Raw genomic sequence first — 14,791 nt, forward strand, 5'->3', positions numbered from 1 at the left:
AAAGCAGGATTTTTTTTTTTTTTCCCTTTCTGAAAGCAACTATGGAGTATTTCTGCCTGGGAAATTTCTAGGTACAGAGCCCAACTCTCACCCCAGCTCCCCCAGCATCCCTCTGCCCCAGCCAGCGGCTGCTCCTTCTGCTCCGCAGCTTATTAGCGGGGCTACGAGTGCATCTGTTTTCTGGCCGCCCTGGGAGTTGACAGAAAAGGAGATTTTAAAACAGTGCAGAAAGAAGCATTCATCAGTGTCGCGAAACACATTCGGAGGCTAACCATGCCGCTCGGTTCGGGAGGTTTGGTCCCACTTGATGTAGGGCATGCTGACAAGAGAAGGAGTAACACCCCGGTCCTCCGGCGTTGTGGTCCCTGTTTGCAGAGTGCATCGCCGCGTTTGCTGGATAAGTTCATAAAATAACCCACAATATAAAAATGTCAAAGTCATGTCAATGCTCATTTAAACCTGCTTTGCTTCACTACTAAAATACAAACCCTGCTACTGAGCAGGGCACCACGCTCCCGCAGCTGCTCGCTCCCAGGGCTGCACCTCGGGCAGCCGTAAAGTTCCTTCCTACTGCTAAAATAATTAGGGACAACTCGTAGATATTTGCCGTTAGCGCTCACCTTCGTAACGCCGGCACTGCGACAGGAAGCAGAGATTGCAGACACCAGATAAAACGGCACCCAATTAAAAGATCTGCTGCAATCACATCTTGACATCTCAATTTAAATCTTGCTGGGTACCCAGATGAGCAATACAGAGAGGATTCTCCTAACACACCACGTTAACGCTCATCACACCCATCACTTGCTGCTGACTTGCAGTAACTGTGGTATCATGTTTTTGGAATGTCTCCTGGCTGGAATAAAAAGAGGACAAATATCTCCATATTTCCTCTTCTGCTGAGGATGAAGGGGGGATCCAAGCAAGCCCAGACTAAAGCATTTGGAGCTGCACTAGGACAGCTCTAATTTAAACTACTGGTGAGGGCTGGGTGCCAAGGGAAGCAGGGGGATGGAGGTGTCCCCTGATGCCACACTGCTCCATGGCAGAGCCTCCCAGGCCGCCCCAGCACCCCGCCTCGCTGCCCGCTGACAGAGGGCTGCAGGGAGGCAGGATACCAGCCCTCAAATACAGGAAGGGAAATGGGAAAAGAAGGGGGCGATGCCATGGTCCTGGCTGGGGGTGCACAAACCTGCATCTCATCACCATAAATGCTGCCCCGCAGCTGCTGGCTTCATTACAGCCGGGGCCATTTCTACACCCTCTCTCCCCCCTCTTTTCTGAGGCTGGTAAAAGTCAAACGGGGGCTGAAGTGTTACTCCCACAGTGTTTACTTCGCAGGAGCACAAAATTTCCTGTTAATAATTAGAGCATTGCTGAACAGCAGCGTTCCCGCGGGTCCAGGTAGCCTGCAGGCTCCTGTCCGGGATGGTTAGAGATTTCCAAGCTGCGCTGCTTGATTGCTTTCTTGAATTCAAAAAAACATACTCACCTCCCAAAAAAAGCTTCAGTGGCTCATTTTATGTCAGTCCCTCTCCTGCTCGAAGCCTTTCTCTGCTTTTGGAGTTTTTTCTTTGCTAAGTGACTGCAGAGCATCTACCAAGCTGGACAGGTCTATGTACAGCCCCAATAAGGGTATAACGGGGGGCCCCTCGTGGAAGGAGCGATCTGCAAACCTCATTTGGCAGAGTTCCCGTTTTCTAGATGGGGATGCAGAGCGCAGAGAGCAGTTGACTTATCTGAGCTCCTGGGGCAGAGCTGGGAGACCCCAGGAGATGCCAGGTCTCTGCTCAGACACAGAAGCACCTTCTCCCCACCCTCAAGGACTGTCCTATAACCCCTCTGGAATGAAAATGTCCTTGTCCCTTTCGAATGGGCTTGCCTGCCCAGATTAAATAATATCTATCATCTGATTTGGTAGGATTTTTCCCATATGTTCTCTGTCTATTAAAATGTTTGCTATCAAAGGGATCAGCATGTAAAACTAGAACTGTGTGAGCGTTAGAGCGACCACATGCAACTGAAGATGCATTTTTGTGGCATAAAGTTTGCCTTCCTATCTGACTGTGTTCCAGGCTCTTCTGTTCAGAGCCTAAATCAATCGGAAGAGTCCCCCCAGGCCCCCTGACCTCTAAATTCAGCCACCCTCTTGTCCCAGGCACGGTCACTCCGCTTCCCCCAGCCTGCTCCACCCGAGCCGTGAGCTGGGATGGTCACGGTCCACGTCAGGATGACAAGATCCACGGAGGAGGAACCTGCACAACTCCGTGGGCTGTGGAGTTTGTAAACCCCGTGGAGCTGAGCTCTCCCAGAAGCTGAACCACTCACCCAGCGATGAGCTATAAATGGACCAGAGCCCACGGCTCTTCGCTGTCCTGCACTGCCAGCGCATCTCTGGGATTCAAGACTTGAAGGTTTCCATTCTGGTAAAGGGAGATACCAAAGAGCCTTTGCATGGCTGCAGCAGCCAACGTGTGCTGCAGGATGGAGAAACTGCAGTGGGAATACCTCCGGGCATCACGATACCTCTGAGCATCAAAATACAACAGCAGCATCCATCCTCTCTGTCCTTCCCGGGGTTAGGGGCTGTGGGAGAAACGCAGAAAACCTGGAACCCGTGGGAATCCTTCCTTGCAAGGCGCACGGATGTAAAAGCTGCAGAGTTTAATACTCACCAGAGCCCCTCATTTCAGGGCTCATAGAGTTTACAAGCTACCCCAGTATTTATAATCTACCTGGGTGCCTCAGTCCTGAAGTTACAGGATTTGCAATCTCCTCCAGCACTGCCTCGCTGGACCCGCTCCCTCCTCTTGGGATTCAGGGAGCGAACACACTCCTGCACTAACAGGGCCGAAGCATTAACGCCCCAGAGTCCATCATTTCAGGGCTCACAGACTTTACAAGCATCACTTGGAGCCCTGGACAGCTTGTAACTCAGGCGAGAGGCATGCACGCGTGGTTGCCTGCAGATTAAGAAACTGCTACAAGCTACAGATCACCTTATCAGCAATTGCTTGTGAGTTTTGCAACTTTGGGGCTCAGACAAAGATTTTCTGGCTGGTGGAAGGGACCTGCAGGTCTCTGAGCTCCTTCTGATGCAGGAAACTGCCGGCATGCGTGAACCTCACTTGCTGCTCCAGAGAAATGGGAACATCTTCAAGAAGGTCACGGGGAAGCTGCCTGACTTTGTCTACATTAAAAGGAGACTAATGCCAAGGGTGATCACTCACTCAGAGAGGGATGAGCAAGACTCACGTTTCAGAGGAGACAGAAGGGTCAGGAAGGACAATCCCGGCTGCAAACAGTTTCTCAGGATTTACTGAGTGAACACAAGCTGGCAGCTCCTCCTGGCTCCCTGGGAAGCACCGGGCACCAGCCACCACAGCCCAGTGTGGAAATGGCTCAGGAGGAGCATTAGGCTGAACCAGCTAAGCCTGGGTTCAGTCCCTTAGGAGATGCACGAGGGCAAAATAATCACTTGAGAAGCCAGAAAGAAGGTACGGTCAGATAAAACAAGTCAGACATTTCTCCTTCAGATGGAAAAGCCTCTCTGCTATGACAACAACGGGGACAAGGGACAGAAGAGCCCCTTTGGCACCATCTTCCGAGCCCAGCGGCGGTGCCCAGGAGGAGCTGGCAGAGCGCTGGTCCCAGTGTGGGTGGCTGGAATAGGGAGGACCACTGAGCCACCCAGGACCCACCACCCCACACGGGACGCCGGGACCCGTCTGCCACCACCCTTCTGGGCCAGCACCCGCCCTCCATCACCACCCGGATTGGGCAAGGCTACAGCCTCAGGGAAGGCAGAAAGGCTAAAAATAATAAGCATTATTTTTTAAATCAATATATTCATCCCGCCAGATGCCCGGTAGCAGCTGCGCTGTAGCACTTTTAAGGTTCGATCATATATCAGCCTATTATGACATCTTCCAACTGTACGTGTTAAAAATTAGCAGCAATATTGGAGTTGTTGGGATGGAAGGCTAAATCTCCCAGACAGCTGTAATTAGTTCCAGAGGGTGCAGCTGTCTCCCTGCAACAGCTGAGGGGTTCGAGGGAAAAAACCAGAGCCGGTGGTTTCTGTTAGAATTAATGGCCTGACAGGGCAAGGCGGGGTGGGAGAGGGAAGAAAGAAACCAAAACACGGGGCGTCTTTTCGATTTGGCTTTTTTTTGTAGTTTTTTATCTCAAGGTTCCCCACTCCATTGTAAATCAGGGAGCAAGTGGCAGTGGAAAGTACAAATTCATTACAGTAACAGAGCCTCCATCATCGGCTTTCTTGCTTATTCTAGCCCCGTTAGCAGGAGGGATCATAAATTCATCTTGGCCCAAGTTTGCAGAATAAGGGCAGTTTTATGGATTGTTTTTCAACGCCGCTGACTTCTCTTTCTCCAAGGCTCCTGCAAGGTCTGGCCCTGCAGAGCCAGAGCATCCCAGCGGGCAGTTTAGCCTCAAAACTCTCTCGGGAGATGGCAAAGTGGGGTTTTTTCCCCCATGGACAGGTTAGAAAGGGAAGCTCAGAGGCTGTGTCTATACCGAGGGCAGAGCAAACCATGGGGAAGGAAACCTGGCTCTCCCCAGGCCTCACAGCATTGTCTGGGATGACTTTCAGCATGGACAGACCCAGCGTGTGCGTTTGGGTTCAGAGCTTTGCAGGTGTGATGGGGATGTGGCCGATGCTCCCGCTGGAGCCGAGGCGGGAGCTGCCCTTGCCGAGGGAGGCGGCTTCCACGGCCATGGGACACACAGCGCAGTCCCGGCCATGCTGAAGCTGCCCCACGGCTGCATCTGCCACCACTCTGAGGAGTGGCTGGAAATGCCGTTTTCCACCCTGGGGGACATCCTGATGCTTTGAGATGAGCTCTGCCCTTCCCTGACAGCATTGGCATAGAGGTTGATTTTACCAAAAGGAAATCCCTTAAACTTTCATTCAGGACAGTGGAATCATTCTGATAGTATCAGATAGTATAATGTTGATGATAAATTAAAGATTTTCTTTGAAATTATAGTACATAAGGAAAGAAGAAATGAACTGCAAAAAACATTTCACATGGCGAAACCCAGTGAGAAAGCCAAAAGAACACGTTTATACTTTTTCACCTCTGAGGATCCTGTCACTTCCCAGGGCAGTTTCATTGCTGGCAAAGCCGCTTTTCAGTGGGAAAACCATACAAAATAGTTTACTTCTCTGTGCAGAAGACATCAGCGCTTGTGGGAGAGGCTTTGGGGACTCTGTGGATTTACATCGCTCCCTTACGCTGTCACGTCACATGGACCACATGGGTACTTGGAGGAAGACTCGTCCTGGCAGGGAGATGCCTCGAGGTGAGAGGAAGCACTTGGGGTTCAGCAAAACCCAGTTCAAACCCTGAAGGACTCGAGTCCCCACGGAGCAGCCCATGCCTGTAAGCACCGCTCCTGCCTCCTCTAATGACATTTTGGAAGACCTTGCACAACAGAAATGCCATTTCCACTTACATCCCAACGACACCCATATTTTCCAATAACCCCATACTCCCTGCCTGCTCTCAGCAACGCTCCCAATAGCTACAGAATTACTGTTACCCGCCCTGGGGGTGTCCAGGGGAGCAGCCCCCACGGGAAAGCACCTACACTTTCTGCCAGGGTCCCTGGTGACTTACACAACCCGAAAATCCAGTCCAACATGCCTCTGGGTACAAAGCCCAGAAGCTGTGATGCAAATGGGAAATAAACAGGCAGTCAAATAGAAAAAAAAGAATACCAAACGCTGTATTCTTCTTGCGTTCCTGCAGGCAGGTGGCATCAAATGGGAAGCGCTGCCTCTAGAAATAACACCACCGCTACAAATCCAGGTCTTCAGATACGTGTTGGGGCTTTTTCAACAAAGTGCTACTATAATTGGAATAAAAGTCCTTAAGTGAACATGATTTAGTATCAGAGACACCGAACACTTCAGGTCAAAAATAAAAAACTGATTATTTTTTTTTCTCCTTCTGTAGGCAAAATCTGATTTTTGTTTTCTTTTATTGTTGCAGTCTGTTTCCATGACGGTGTGTTAAACACTTATTAATTTCTCAGCCAAAGCCCTACCGTTCAGATTTATGACGGCTGGTGTTTTATGAACTATCCGCTGCACAATAATATTTTGTAAATCTACATTCCACAAACATCACTGTGCTTGAAGTAAAGCTTCACACTCAGCTAGGCTGGGCGCTCAACAATACCCTCATTTTTAATCAGTCACCTGTTTCTCATTTTAAGTTTATCACACTTGAAAAAATACTATAATTTCTAGAGTTGTAAAGAAACCTACAAACTTTGGTCTCAGAAATTTCATTTCGAAGGCATTAACTCATTTTGAAAGTCCCTTGGCTATTTAAGGTGTAGAGTTTCCATTAACAGAATAAACTCCGTGGAGTATGGAGTGTAATGTTCTTATGGAAAACAGTCCCTTCCCCTAATTATTTAGTCTAGCAGGGAATGAAAATAATTAAGTCTCAAAATTCCCTTTAGAGTGGAGCAGGGTGGGGGTGGGGGGGAAATATGGTAGGAAAATTAGCTTTTTTTCCACCCAGCTACCAAACAGAGCCGAGCTGTGGTGGGCACAATCCTGAGCTGGAAGGTGGGAGCGAAGGCATCTTCGAGGTTTGCAGCAGGCACAGGAGGGCTCCGGCCCACGGGTGAGGGTGCAGGAAACTACCACAGCTACAGCCACCCAGAATTATCTTTTCTTTCCAGGTGTTACCGCTGAGGCTTAAATTTAAGGCTGTTGTTCACAACTAAAATGAAATTATAACAAAAAGGCGATGGCTGGCTGCAAGCAGCTGTCAGCAGTGAGGATGCCCGCACCCAGCGCTCGGTTAATAAGGGGTCTAGATTAAAAAAGTAGGTATCCTGCCAACTGCCTCTTCTTACACTTCTTGCACCCAGATCGGAGGGCACAGATTAATCCCCCAGGTTCTGGCCACGGTGGGAATGGGGCTGTGCCGTGGGCGCAGAGAGCTCGCCAGCCCTGCTGGGAGCTTCAGCGTGCAACAACGGATGTTTAAAATTAAACAAAGAAATGGCAATTTTGAAATTTAAAGGAAAAAACTCTAAACCCGAGCTGGCGAGCCTGCTTGAGAAGGAGTAACGCTGGGTGAAAAGCAGCTGATGGAGCTGCTGTGTCCACGCCAGCTGCAAGCACCACGAGTGTGAACCCAGCAGAACTGGGATGGGGCACAAAAATGAAAAAAAAAAGTGAACGGTCACTTCACTTTTCTTATGCAGGTGAAGCGCTAAACAGCAAACAAGGAATAACCAAAGAAATGTAAATAGCAACAGGAATCGGTGACTGATGTGAGAGCTCAGCGCAGGATCTGACCCCGACCCCAGTGCAGGCAGGAGTGAGCACCCAGCCGTGCCCCTGTCCCGCACCTTCACACCTGGGTGAAAATGCAGATGATGCCAATGTCCCAAGTGTTTGCATTTGGCTCGCTAAAAACCGAAATGTGACCCACAACCTGGGATCCAGAGTGAAATGGGGTGTTGGATTTTGGTCTGAGCCAAACCGAGCATTTGTAAATTGTTATTTTTACTTTACGCCACCCAAAAATACACTAGACCCATGAAAAACTTTTAAAGCAAAGCTAATGCCAGAGCAAAGGCAGCTGACACATAAAACCAGCGCTGGATCCTGATCTTTTCCTACTATAAACTAGCTGCTAAAGAGTGAAAACAGAGTCTGTGCTTTGGTTAAACCACGGTAATGCATGAATCAAGACCCTGTTCAACAAGATCTGTCGCACCGTGTGTTCAGCACAGCATCCACGCTGCTGTGTAATTACTTATTGGACCTGCTTGTATTCCTCTGTACGCTGTGCAATCCTGTAAAAACTAACAAAGATAAAGATTTGCTTTTGGTTTCACTTTAAATTCCTGAACGTTTCCCTTCCTCACCTGTTACAGAATACGGTAAAAAAAACTATTCACCGCCTGGAGCAATGTAGTGTTATCCCAGCCACATCCCACTTCATTAGTTTCATTTTAAAATGAGTTCCTGCGTTCAACTACTTTATTTTAATTTAACACCACTGATGCTAGAAAGCACGGAAAGACGCAGCCCTATGGCAACGTCTTGGAAGGCAAGACGTGATATACATTTTCTTGATTTTTAATCTGTTCTGATGTCTTGTTTTCAGCCTCAGTTGCGGTGAGTACCAGCAGCAACGTTTATGGCACTGGGGGACACGTGGTAATAAACAGCTCTGGGATTATCAAATGCTTCTGTCGCTCCGTGAACCGCGAGAGCCGTTTATTGCCAGCAGCCACCAGATGGTCGCGGCTTCTGGCTGCTGGCACCAGGGGACACCTAATTCAAACTGGTGACTCAGTGTCTAAAGGTCCCAGGGTCTGCTAAAACCCTCGGGGTCAGCCAGCACTCAGGTCTGACTTTCTTGCTTCTATTTTTTTTTTTTTTAAATAAAAAAAAAAAAGCAACATAAAGGAGCACCCTGCAATGAATGCCGCTTGGTGAATTTACAGCACTGAGCCTCAGGGGACTCAAGCAAAGTCTGGTGAGACTCGGTTGATAAATCCACCCCAGACGGAGCCAACGCAATGCAGGTTCTCTAGTCGCTCTTCCAGCTCAGCCTTGCAAATGATGCCCCAACACCATCTCCCTGACAAGCTCCTGCCAGATCCCGGTGGGTGAGCCCTCTCACTGGACTTAATTTCTGCCTGCTGTGAGCTCCAGTGTTCGTTAGCACCCTAACGAGGCACCCACTGTGGGTGCTGGGGTTGCACTGTGCCCCTTCCCTGGCCAGCAGAAAGGTGCCGCCTCCATGGGGACTGAGCACCCCCTGAGAAGGAGATGGCAGGGAGAAGCAGGGAGGTCCAGCTTGCTGTCACAAGCTGCAGACCCCACACTTTGGCTGGTAAATGCATGTACAGTCCAATGAAGGTCCATAAAAACAAAGAGAAAACATGGCCAAAATGGGAAAACAACCAAAGCAAAGAGGTTTCCTGTGCTCCTCCCAACACTGAGACCAGCTGATCGCACAGCATCAGCGCGCTGCTCCTTGCACGGAAAGCCAACCCCAGCGCAGCTAATCAGAGCTAAAACCCCTCCGTCAACATTATTAAAGCTGTATCTGTCTGTGGCGAGGGCTGTGCTGCTCTAGCCCAGCACGCCTTTTGTAGCAATAATTAATAGAGGTTCCCCAGAGCCCTCCTGGGCCGGAGCCAAGGCGTCATTATTTGTGTGTAACAGATCCGCTGGTTGTGTAACCCAACAGACTGTGACAGCACCCTACAGCACGCCCTCAGCTACGAACCACCGTTTATGGGAGCTCTGGTGCAGCTGGGAGCCTCCGGGCTATGGGCAGGATCCTGCCCCGCGCCCCCGGAGCACCCACTGGCTCACTCTGCGATGCTGCGCCCACGGGACAACGGGTTCTCAAATGAGAATATGTGCAAAAACTCCAAATAACGGTTCTTATAGTGGTCTTGGCTCCTGTGCTTAGAATCCCAGGATGGGTTGGGTTGGAAGGGACCTTAAAAATCATCCCATCCCACTCCCCTGCAGGGCCACCTTCCACTAGCCCAGGTTGCCCAAAGCCCCGTCCAACCTGGCCTTGAACCCTTCCAGGGAGGGGGCAGCCACAGCTTCTCTGGGCAACCTGTGCCAGGGCCCCACCACCCTCACAGGGAAGAATTTCTTCCTTAGATCTGATCTAAATCTCCCCTCTGTCAGTTTAAAACCATTACTTGAAGGGATTATGCCCCATCAGCCTGTACTGATGCTCTGATAAGGTGGTTGTGCACTATGAGACAGGGCTGGATGCTTGGGGAACGCCAGAAATGTGGTTATTAGAAATATTAAAATATGATGGTGGGCAACTCACTCAGCGGTTGCATTCCAAGCTGTGCTTCTGCTCTGGTTTTTTGCAGACTCTATACGGACATACATTCTGCTCAGGGTATAAACGGGTTTATACATTTATACCTCTTGGGATGTGTGAACCATCTCGGAGGAAGAGCTTTGGTAAAAGGTGGAAGTTCTTAGTGGCTTAGCTGGAAAAGGAGTCTCTCCTCAGAAGGTCTGGGGGGATGCACTGTGCTAAAGCTGAAAAACATCAGCAGGGTTCAAGAGGAAGTTCATTTCACAGGGTGCTGTGAACCTTCATCCTTGTTTGCAGTGCAGTCTAAGAGCCTCAAATGGAAAATATTAGCAAGAGCTTAATACTACTTGAGTTGATCCAAAATTCCCTTAAAATGTTTTCTCAGCTAAAAATAACTTCATCAACAAGATAGACACTTTTGTGAAAAATTTCCTTTTGTAAAAAACCTTGGGGCTTTCATCTATGCCTTTCACTTGCTGATATTTGCTTTGTCTCTTCACTGAAAACACAAACACTTCCAAGACAAGTGTCCACAAAACCAATTATTTCTGCAGGGCTGTTTTGTCTTTGAAATACCTCAGTAGGCCGGTAGAAACGGTAGTTGTGATCTGAGCTCACCAAGTGATCATGGCAAAAAATCTAAAGCTGATGGGCAGGAAACCACTTCATCAGTCATGATTTCTGTCCAAGAGAAGCAACACCGAGCCCTTCACAGACCTGCCTGGGAACGGACTCAACCAAGGGTCCTTGTGTCCCCACCAGGAAGGCATTAAGGTGCTGACTCATATTAAACCCACCCTATTTAAAGGCCACCCGGGGACCATCAAATACAAAACCCAACACACCAATAGAAACTGCGTGTGCACATCCAAGACAGGAACAACACAGAGCCCAGGCACTTCCAGCTCCCTCAGGAAAACTTGAAGCTTACCGTGGGGGTGCTCTGCCCGCAAATGGGTTTGTTGCCATCAAGGACAAGGTCTCCTCTTCCTGGGCCAGCAGCTTTCCAGCCAAGTGGATTATCCATTCATTCTGCTCATAGGTCTTGGGGAAGGAATAGGAAATAAAAAAGTTAGGCACTGCTGGGCGTGTCCGTGTAGCATTATTAGCATTAAAGACTTTTGCTGCTCCTCCTCCACCTTGGATCATAAATCTCTTTTTTGAGTTGATATGTATCTACCATAGCTGGAGGTGATCTTGCCTATTCTGCCCCCCAAACACTTGATTTTACTGATTTCTTTTAGGAGCAAGCTCCACAGAGGAACACTAACATCACATTTTGAAATGACCATCCATCCATCCTTTTAAACCAGGCTGCTTTCCCTGTCGTGTTACCAGACAGAAAACAGAAGAGAGTGACTTCTCTACTCCTGATTCCTTTCTCTTCTTTATTTCCTTTAATCTAACCTGTCCTCCTTACATCCTGCACCCGTGCCGGACCCTTACCCATGCAGCCACTGAAAGGGAGCAGAGCAGCTCTTGGGAGCCCCAGTCCAAGCTCCAGTGGCAGGACTTGACTTGGCATTTACCTCCCTCCACGAATCCCTGCATCTCATGCTCTTAGCAGGGATTCTTGCCGAGGCTCCATGAAAAGCATTTCCTCTTCGGGTGACTTTCTGTGCTTTATACTTCCATTACAATTTTTTTTTTCCTCTCCTTTTTTACTGTGTACCTAAATGGATTTTTTAATGCAAGCAGTAGGGGACACTGTGGGAAAGCGAAACCCGGCAGCTGTACCTGCAGGACTGTGACTAATGCAGAACATCAAGGCAAAGTTACTCCGCAAATCTTTTCTAATGGTAGAGTTTGTTATTTCCGTTGCTAAGGGAAACAGAGGAGAGAAACGAGATGGAAAACACCAAACGCTGGTGGAAAGGCCCATCAAGCGGCAGCTCTACCTCGCAGGGTTTCTGACCCGTGCTCATCACAATTTAGAGGAAAACCACAGTCATTTAAGCCAACAACTTTTTAAAAAAGCTTACTCTCCCCATCCGCCTGCCTCCGTCCTGCCTCACTGTGCGGCTTGTTCCCGGCTGCACCACCAACACGGACGGCTGGTGGTACTGGGGGTGTTTCCCACCACCGGCTCTGCCCACCCCAAAGCTCCGTTTAAACTCCGGCGCAACCCCCTCTCCACCAACACCCCCTGTCACCCCATCTCCCATCTCCCGGTCCCCTTCCCAGTGCAGAGGAGGTGGCGGTGGCTCTCAAGGAGGGACAGGGCAACCTCAGCCCCTGTGGGACTGAGGCTACCGTGGCCCCGACACAGCGGTCTGGGAGGAGAGATGCAGTGAGCCCTGGAGCTGGGAGCTTGGCGTCACGCGAGATGTTAAACTCAAACCTTGCAAGTCTTGCAATAACCCTGCCAGGGCTGGCAGGGCTGCAGGAAAAGCCGGCAGCAGCCCTGCCAAGGGCCCGACCGCGTCGTCACGGGACAACTCACGCCAAGAGTCCCGGTCGCACCGAGCGCATCCATGTCCCTCGACGGCTCGGTGACGCCCGAGGTGCTCGGCTCAGGGTGGGCTTTGGGAGGGTGGGTGGCATGCTGGGACCCCGGGGCATCCTTGGCTGGGAGCAGGGACCTCCCGAGAGGTGCAGCAGCAATTGCAGATGATCAAATATCATGAGTCAGCCCTTCAGCATCCTGTTCCTCCCCAGAGATCCCTTTTTAAAGTGCTCTGTATAATTTAAAGTGCTATTTCTAGGAGGGCCTGGGAGGTGTAAGGGTTCCAGCGCGTGAGTTGGGGAGAAGCTGGAGAAGAACAGAAAAAGAAATCACCAGACTCCCGGAGCTAGAGCTTTATGGAGGATCCCAAATCTTCAAAGCCTGATTCAAAACCATGAGGCTCTGTAATGGTGGAACTGGCTCCCTGGCTCACATGGTCTCCAAATTGTTAATTAGCAGCTCCATACGCACAAGAGTTGGACTTCTGGTTTGTAAAGTGTTTTTCTTGTAAAATTTACAACATGTCTGGCCCCAGCAAAGTCTGCGGTGAGAAATTTCCACCCGGTGCAGCTCCCCCCACTCCCCCCAGCACGAAGGCTTAGATATCGTACGCCGCTGATGCTCGGAGCACGCAGGAGCCGGAGCTGCACTAACGACCGTGCTGTTTAACTCATTACTCTGTAAAGTGATATGGTGGCAAAGGGAGGGGAAAAAAAAAGAGTCCAGGAGATCTGGGCTGCATCCAGGGAAGCATCACACCACAGGGCGGGAAGGTGACGGTTCCTCTGTCCATGGATCCAGTGAGACCCAGACCCAAACCCTGTTTGCAGAGCTGTGATGGTCAGGATGGGGCCTGGTGTGCTGCTCTGCTTTTGCCAGCTCTGAGCGTGTAAAACAGGGGTGAGAGCTTGGATCATTCAGTGGATTAATAAAAAAGAAAAGCCAGGATAGATGCACACGTTGCCTTAAGGTGGGCAGGCACGCACGTGTTGGGTTCAGCTTTAGGTTTTGGATCATCACTGAGCACAAAGACCAGCAGACGGGGACCGACCCCTCAACAGGTCCCTGGGCTGCTCCGTCTCCATCAAGACATGGGCATGGACTGAGACTCCCACGCCTGCCTCCTGCCCTCCAAAAGCTGGGGGTGCAGCTCCCCTCGTGTCACGCGGGGCCTGTGCCGTGCTTGTGCTGGGATTACTGGGGAACCAGTGACCCACCCAGCCTGTGCAGGGTGCTGGTTGGAGCATGAAATGTGCCCCGAGCTGCACAACTCACTATCCAACCCTGAACAGAGCATCCCTGGCGAGGTGCAGCCCACATGGACACAGACAAGACTCTCTCCTTTATCTTTTGAGAGTTTTCTTTCTGTTTTAGCATAGAAAGCAACTAATGAACCTAAACACAAAAAAAGCCATCATCAGCCCAATTAAAATGCCTGAGAAAGGCAGCTCGGGCAGAGGTTGGGGTTCCCAAAGCAAGGCTACCTTCAGCACAAAGCCAAAGCCTTTCTGTGTTCATGGAAAGACCCTCAGAAACGCAGCAGGCGCTGCTCTCCAACAAGCCGGATCATCTCTAACTGTTCTTACAGCTGGCACCAGCTCTCGAGACCTCCAAAAAATCAGGTTTTAGGTATATCACAGTGGGCTAACAAAGAGGACCTGGGACTAAGTGTTAAGACCTCAGGAGTTTTTATTTCCTGACGGGCTTCAGCCTTGAGCAGTGCTCAGATAGCTGCTTCCCCCCAGGCTTCCCGTGCCCGTCTCGCTGCCTACGCTGCTCTGGGACGGGGGTTTGCTCCTTGTCCCCACCCGCACACGGCCCAGCACGAGGAGCTGAGCATCGCTGAGCACCCCGGGGTACCACCACCTCCCAGGAGCAGCCAACTCCAACTGTTTATGTTCTCTGACCTCTCCACTTACACACTTTACCAGTGTATAAACACGGCATTCTCACCTTGAATATATGAACCTGTATACAGAAGTCTTTAATAACTTTACAGAATCTAAAACCAAATCACCGCTAAGTCAGGCAACGGCGAGGAGCTGGGGGCAAACCAGACGCAGTAGCAACAAAACTCTGCAGAGATAACAAAGTAGAAGAGAATATAATCATCGCAAAAAATACATATAAAAACCACCCCGTGCTACAGGGGACATGTTCCCAACTGAAATAATAATAATAAGAACCCTTTTCCTCTAGCTTTAATTGGTCATTTAATGAAAAAGGACTGCGGATTAGTATGGCATTTTATTGAATCTCGGTCCTGGCACAGGCACACGGGAGGAGGTAAGTATGAGATACACATGTGGAAACAGCTGGAAACTTGGCACGGGAGCCCAGCATTATTATTTCACATGGTTGGGAGCTCTGGCCCGTTTCAGATCGGCGTCGGTGTGTGAGGGCGGGTGACAGAGGGGTAGGGGAGGTTTACATTTCCCGCGCTATGTCATAAGGGGCATTTTTCACGTCACAGCCTACCCAC

General features: G+C 50.0%; 1 protein-coding gene across 3 annotated transcripts in view; it reads right to left on the reverse strand.

Annotated features, from left to right (window-relative positions):
* LMF1 (lipase maturation factor 1) overlaps positions 1–14,791 on the reverse strand; it is a 203,577-nt gene that overhangs the window by 907 nt on the left and 187,879 nt on the right. For all 3 annotated transcript variants that reach the window (XM_074840918.1, XM_074840919.1, XM_074840920.1), the window contains one exon: positions 10,795–10,907. In XM_074840918.1, coding sequence (XP_074697019.1) covers positions 10,795–10,907 — 113 coding nt within the window. The remainder of the gene's footprint in view (positions 1–10,794; positions 10,908–14,791) is intronic.

Source organism: Strix aluco, chromosome 15 (assembly GCF_031877795.1).
Source record: "Strix aluco isolate bStrAlu1 chromosome 15, bStrAlu1.hap1, whole genome shotgun sequence".
Lineage (NCBI taxonomy): Eukaryota > Metazoa > Chordata > Aves > Strigiformes > Strigidae > Strix > Strix aluco.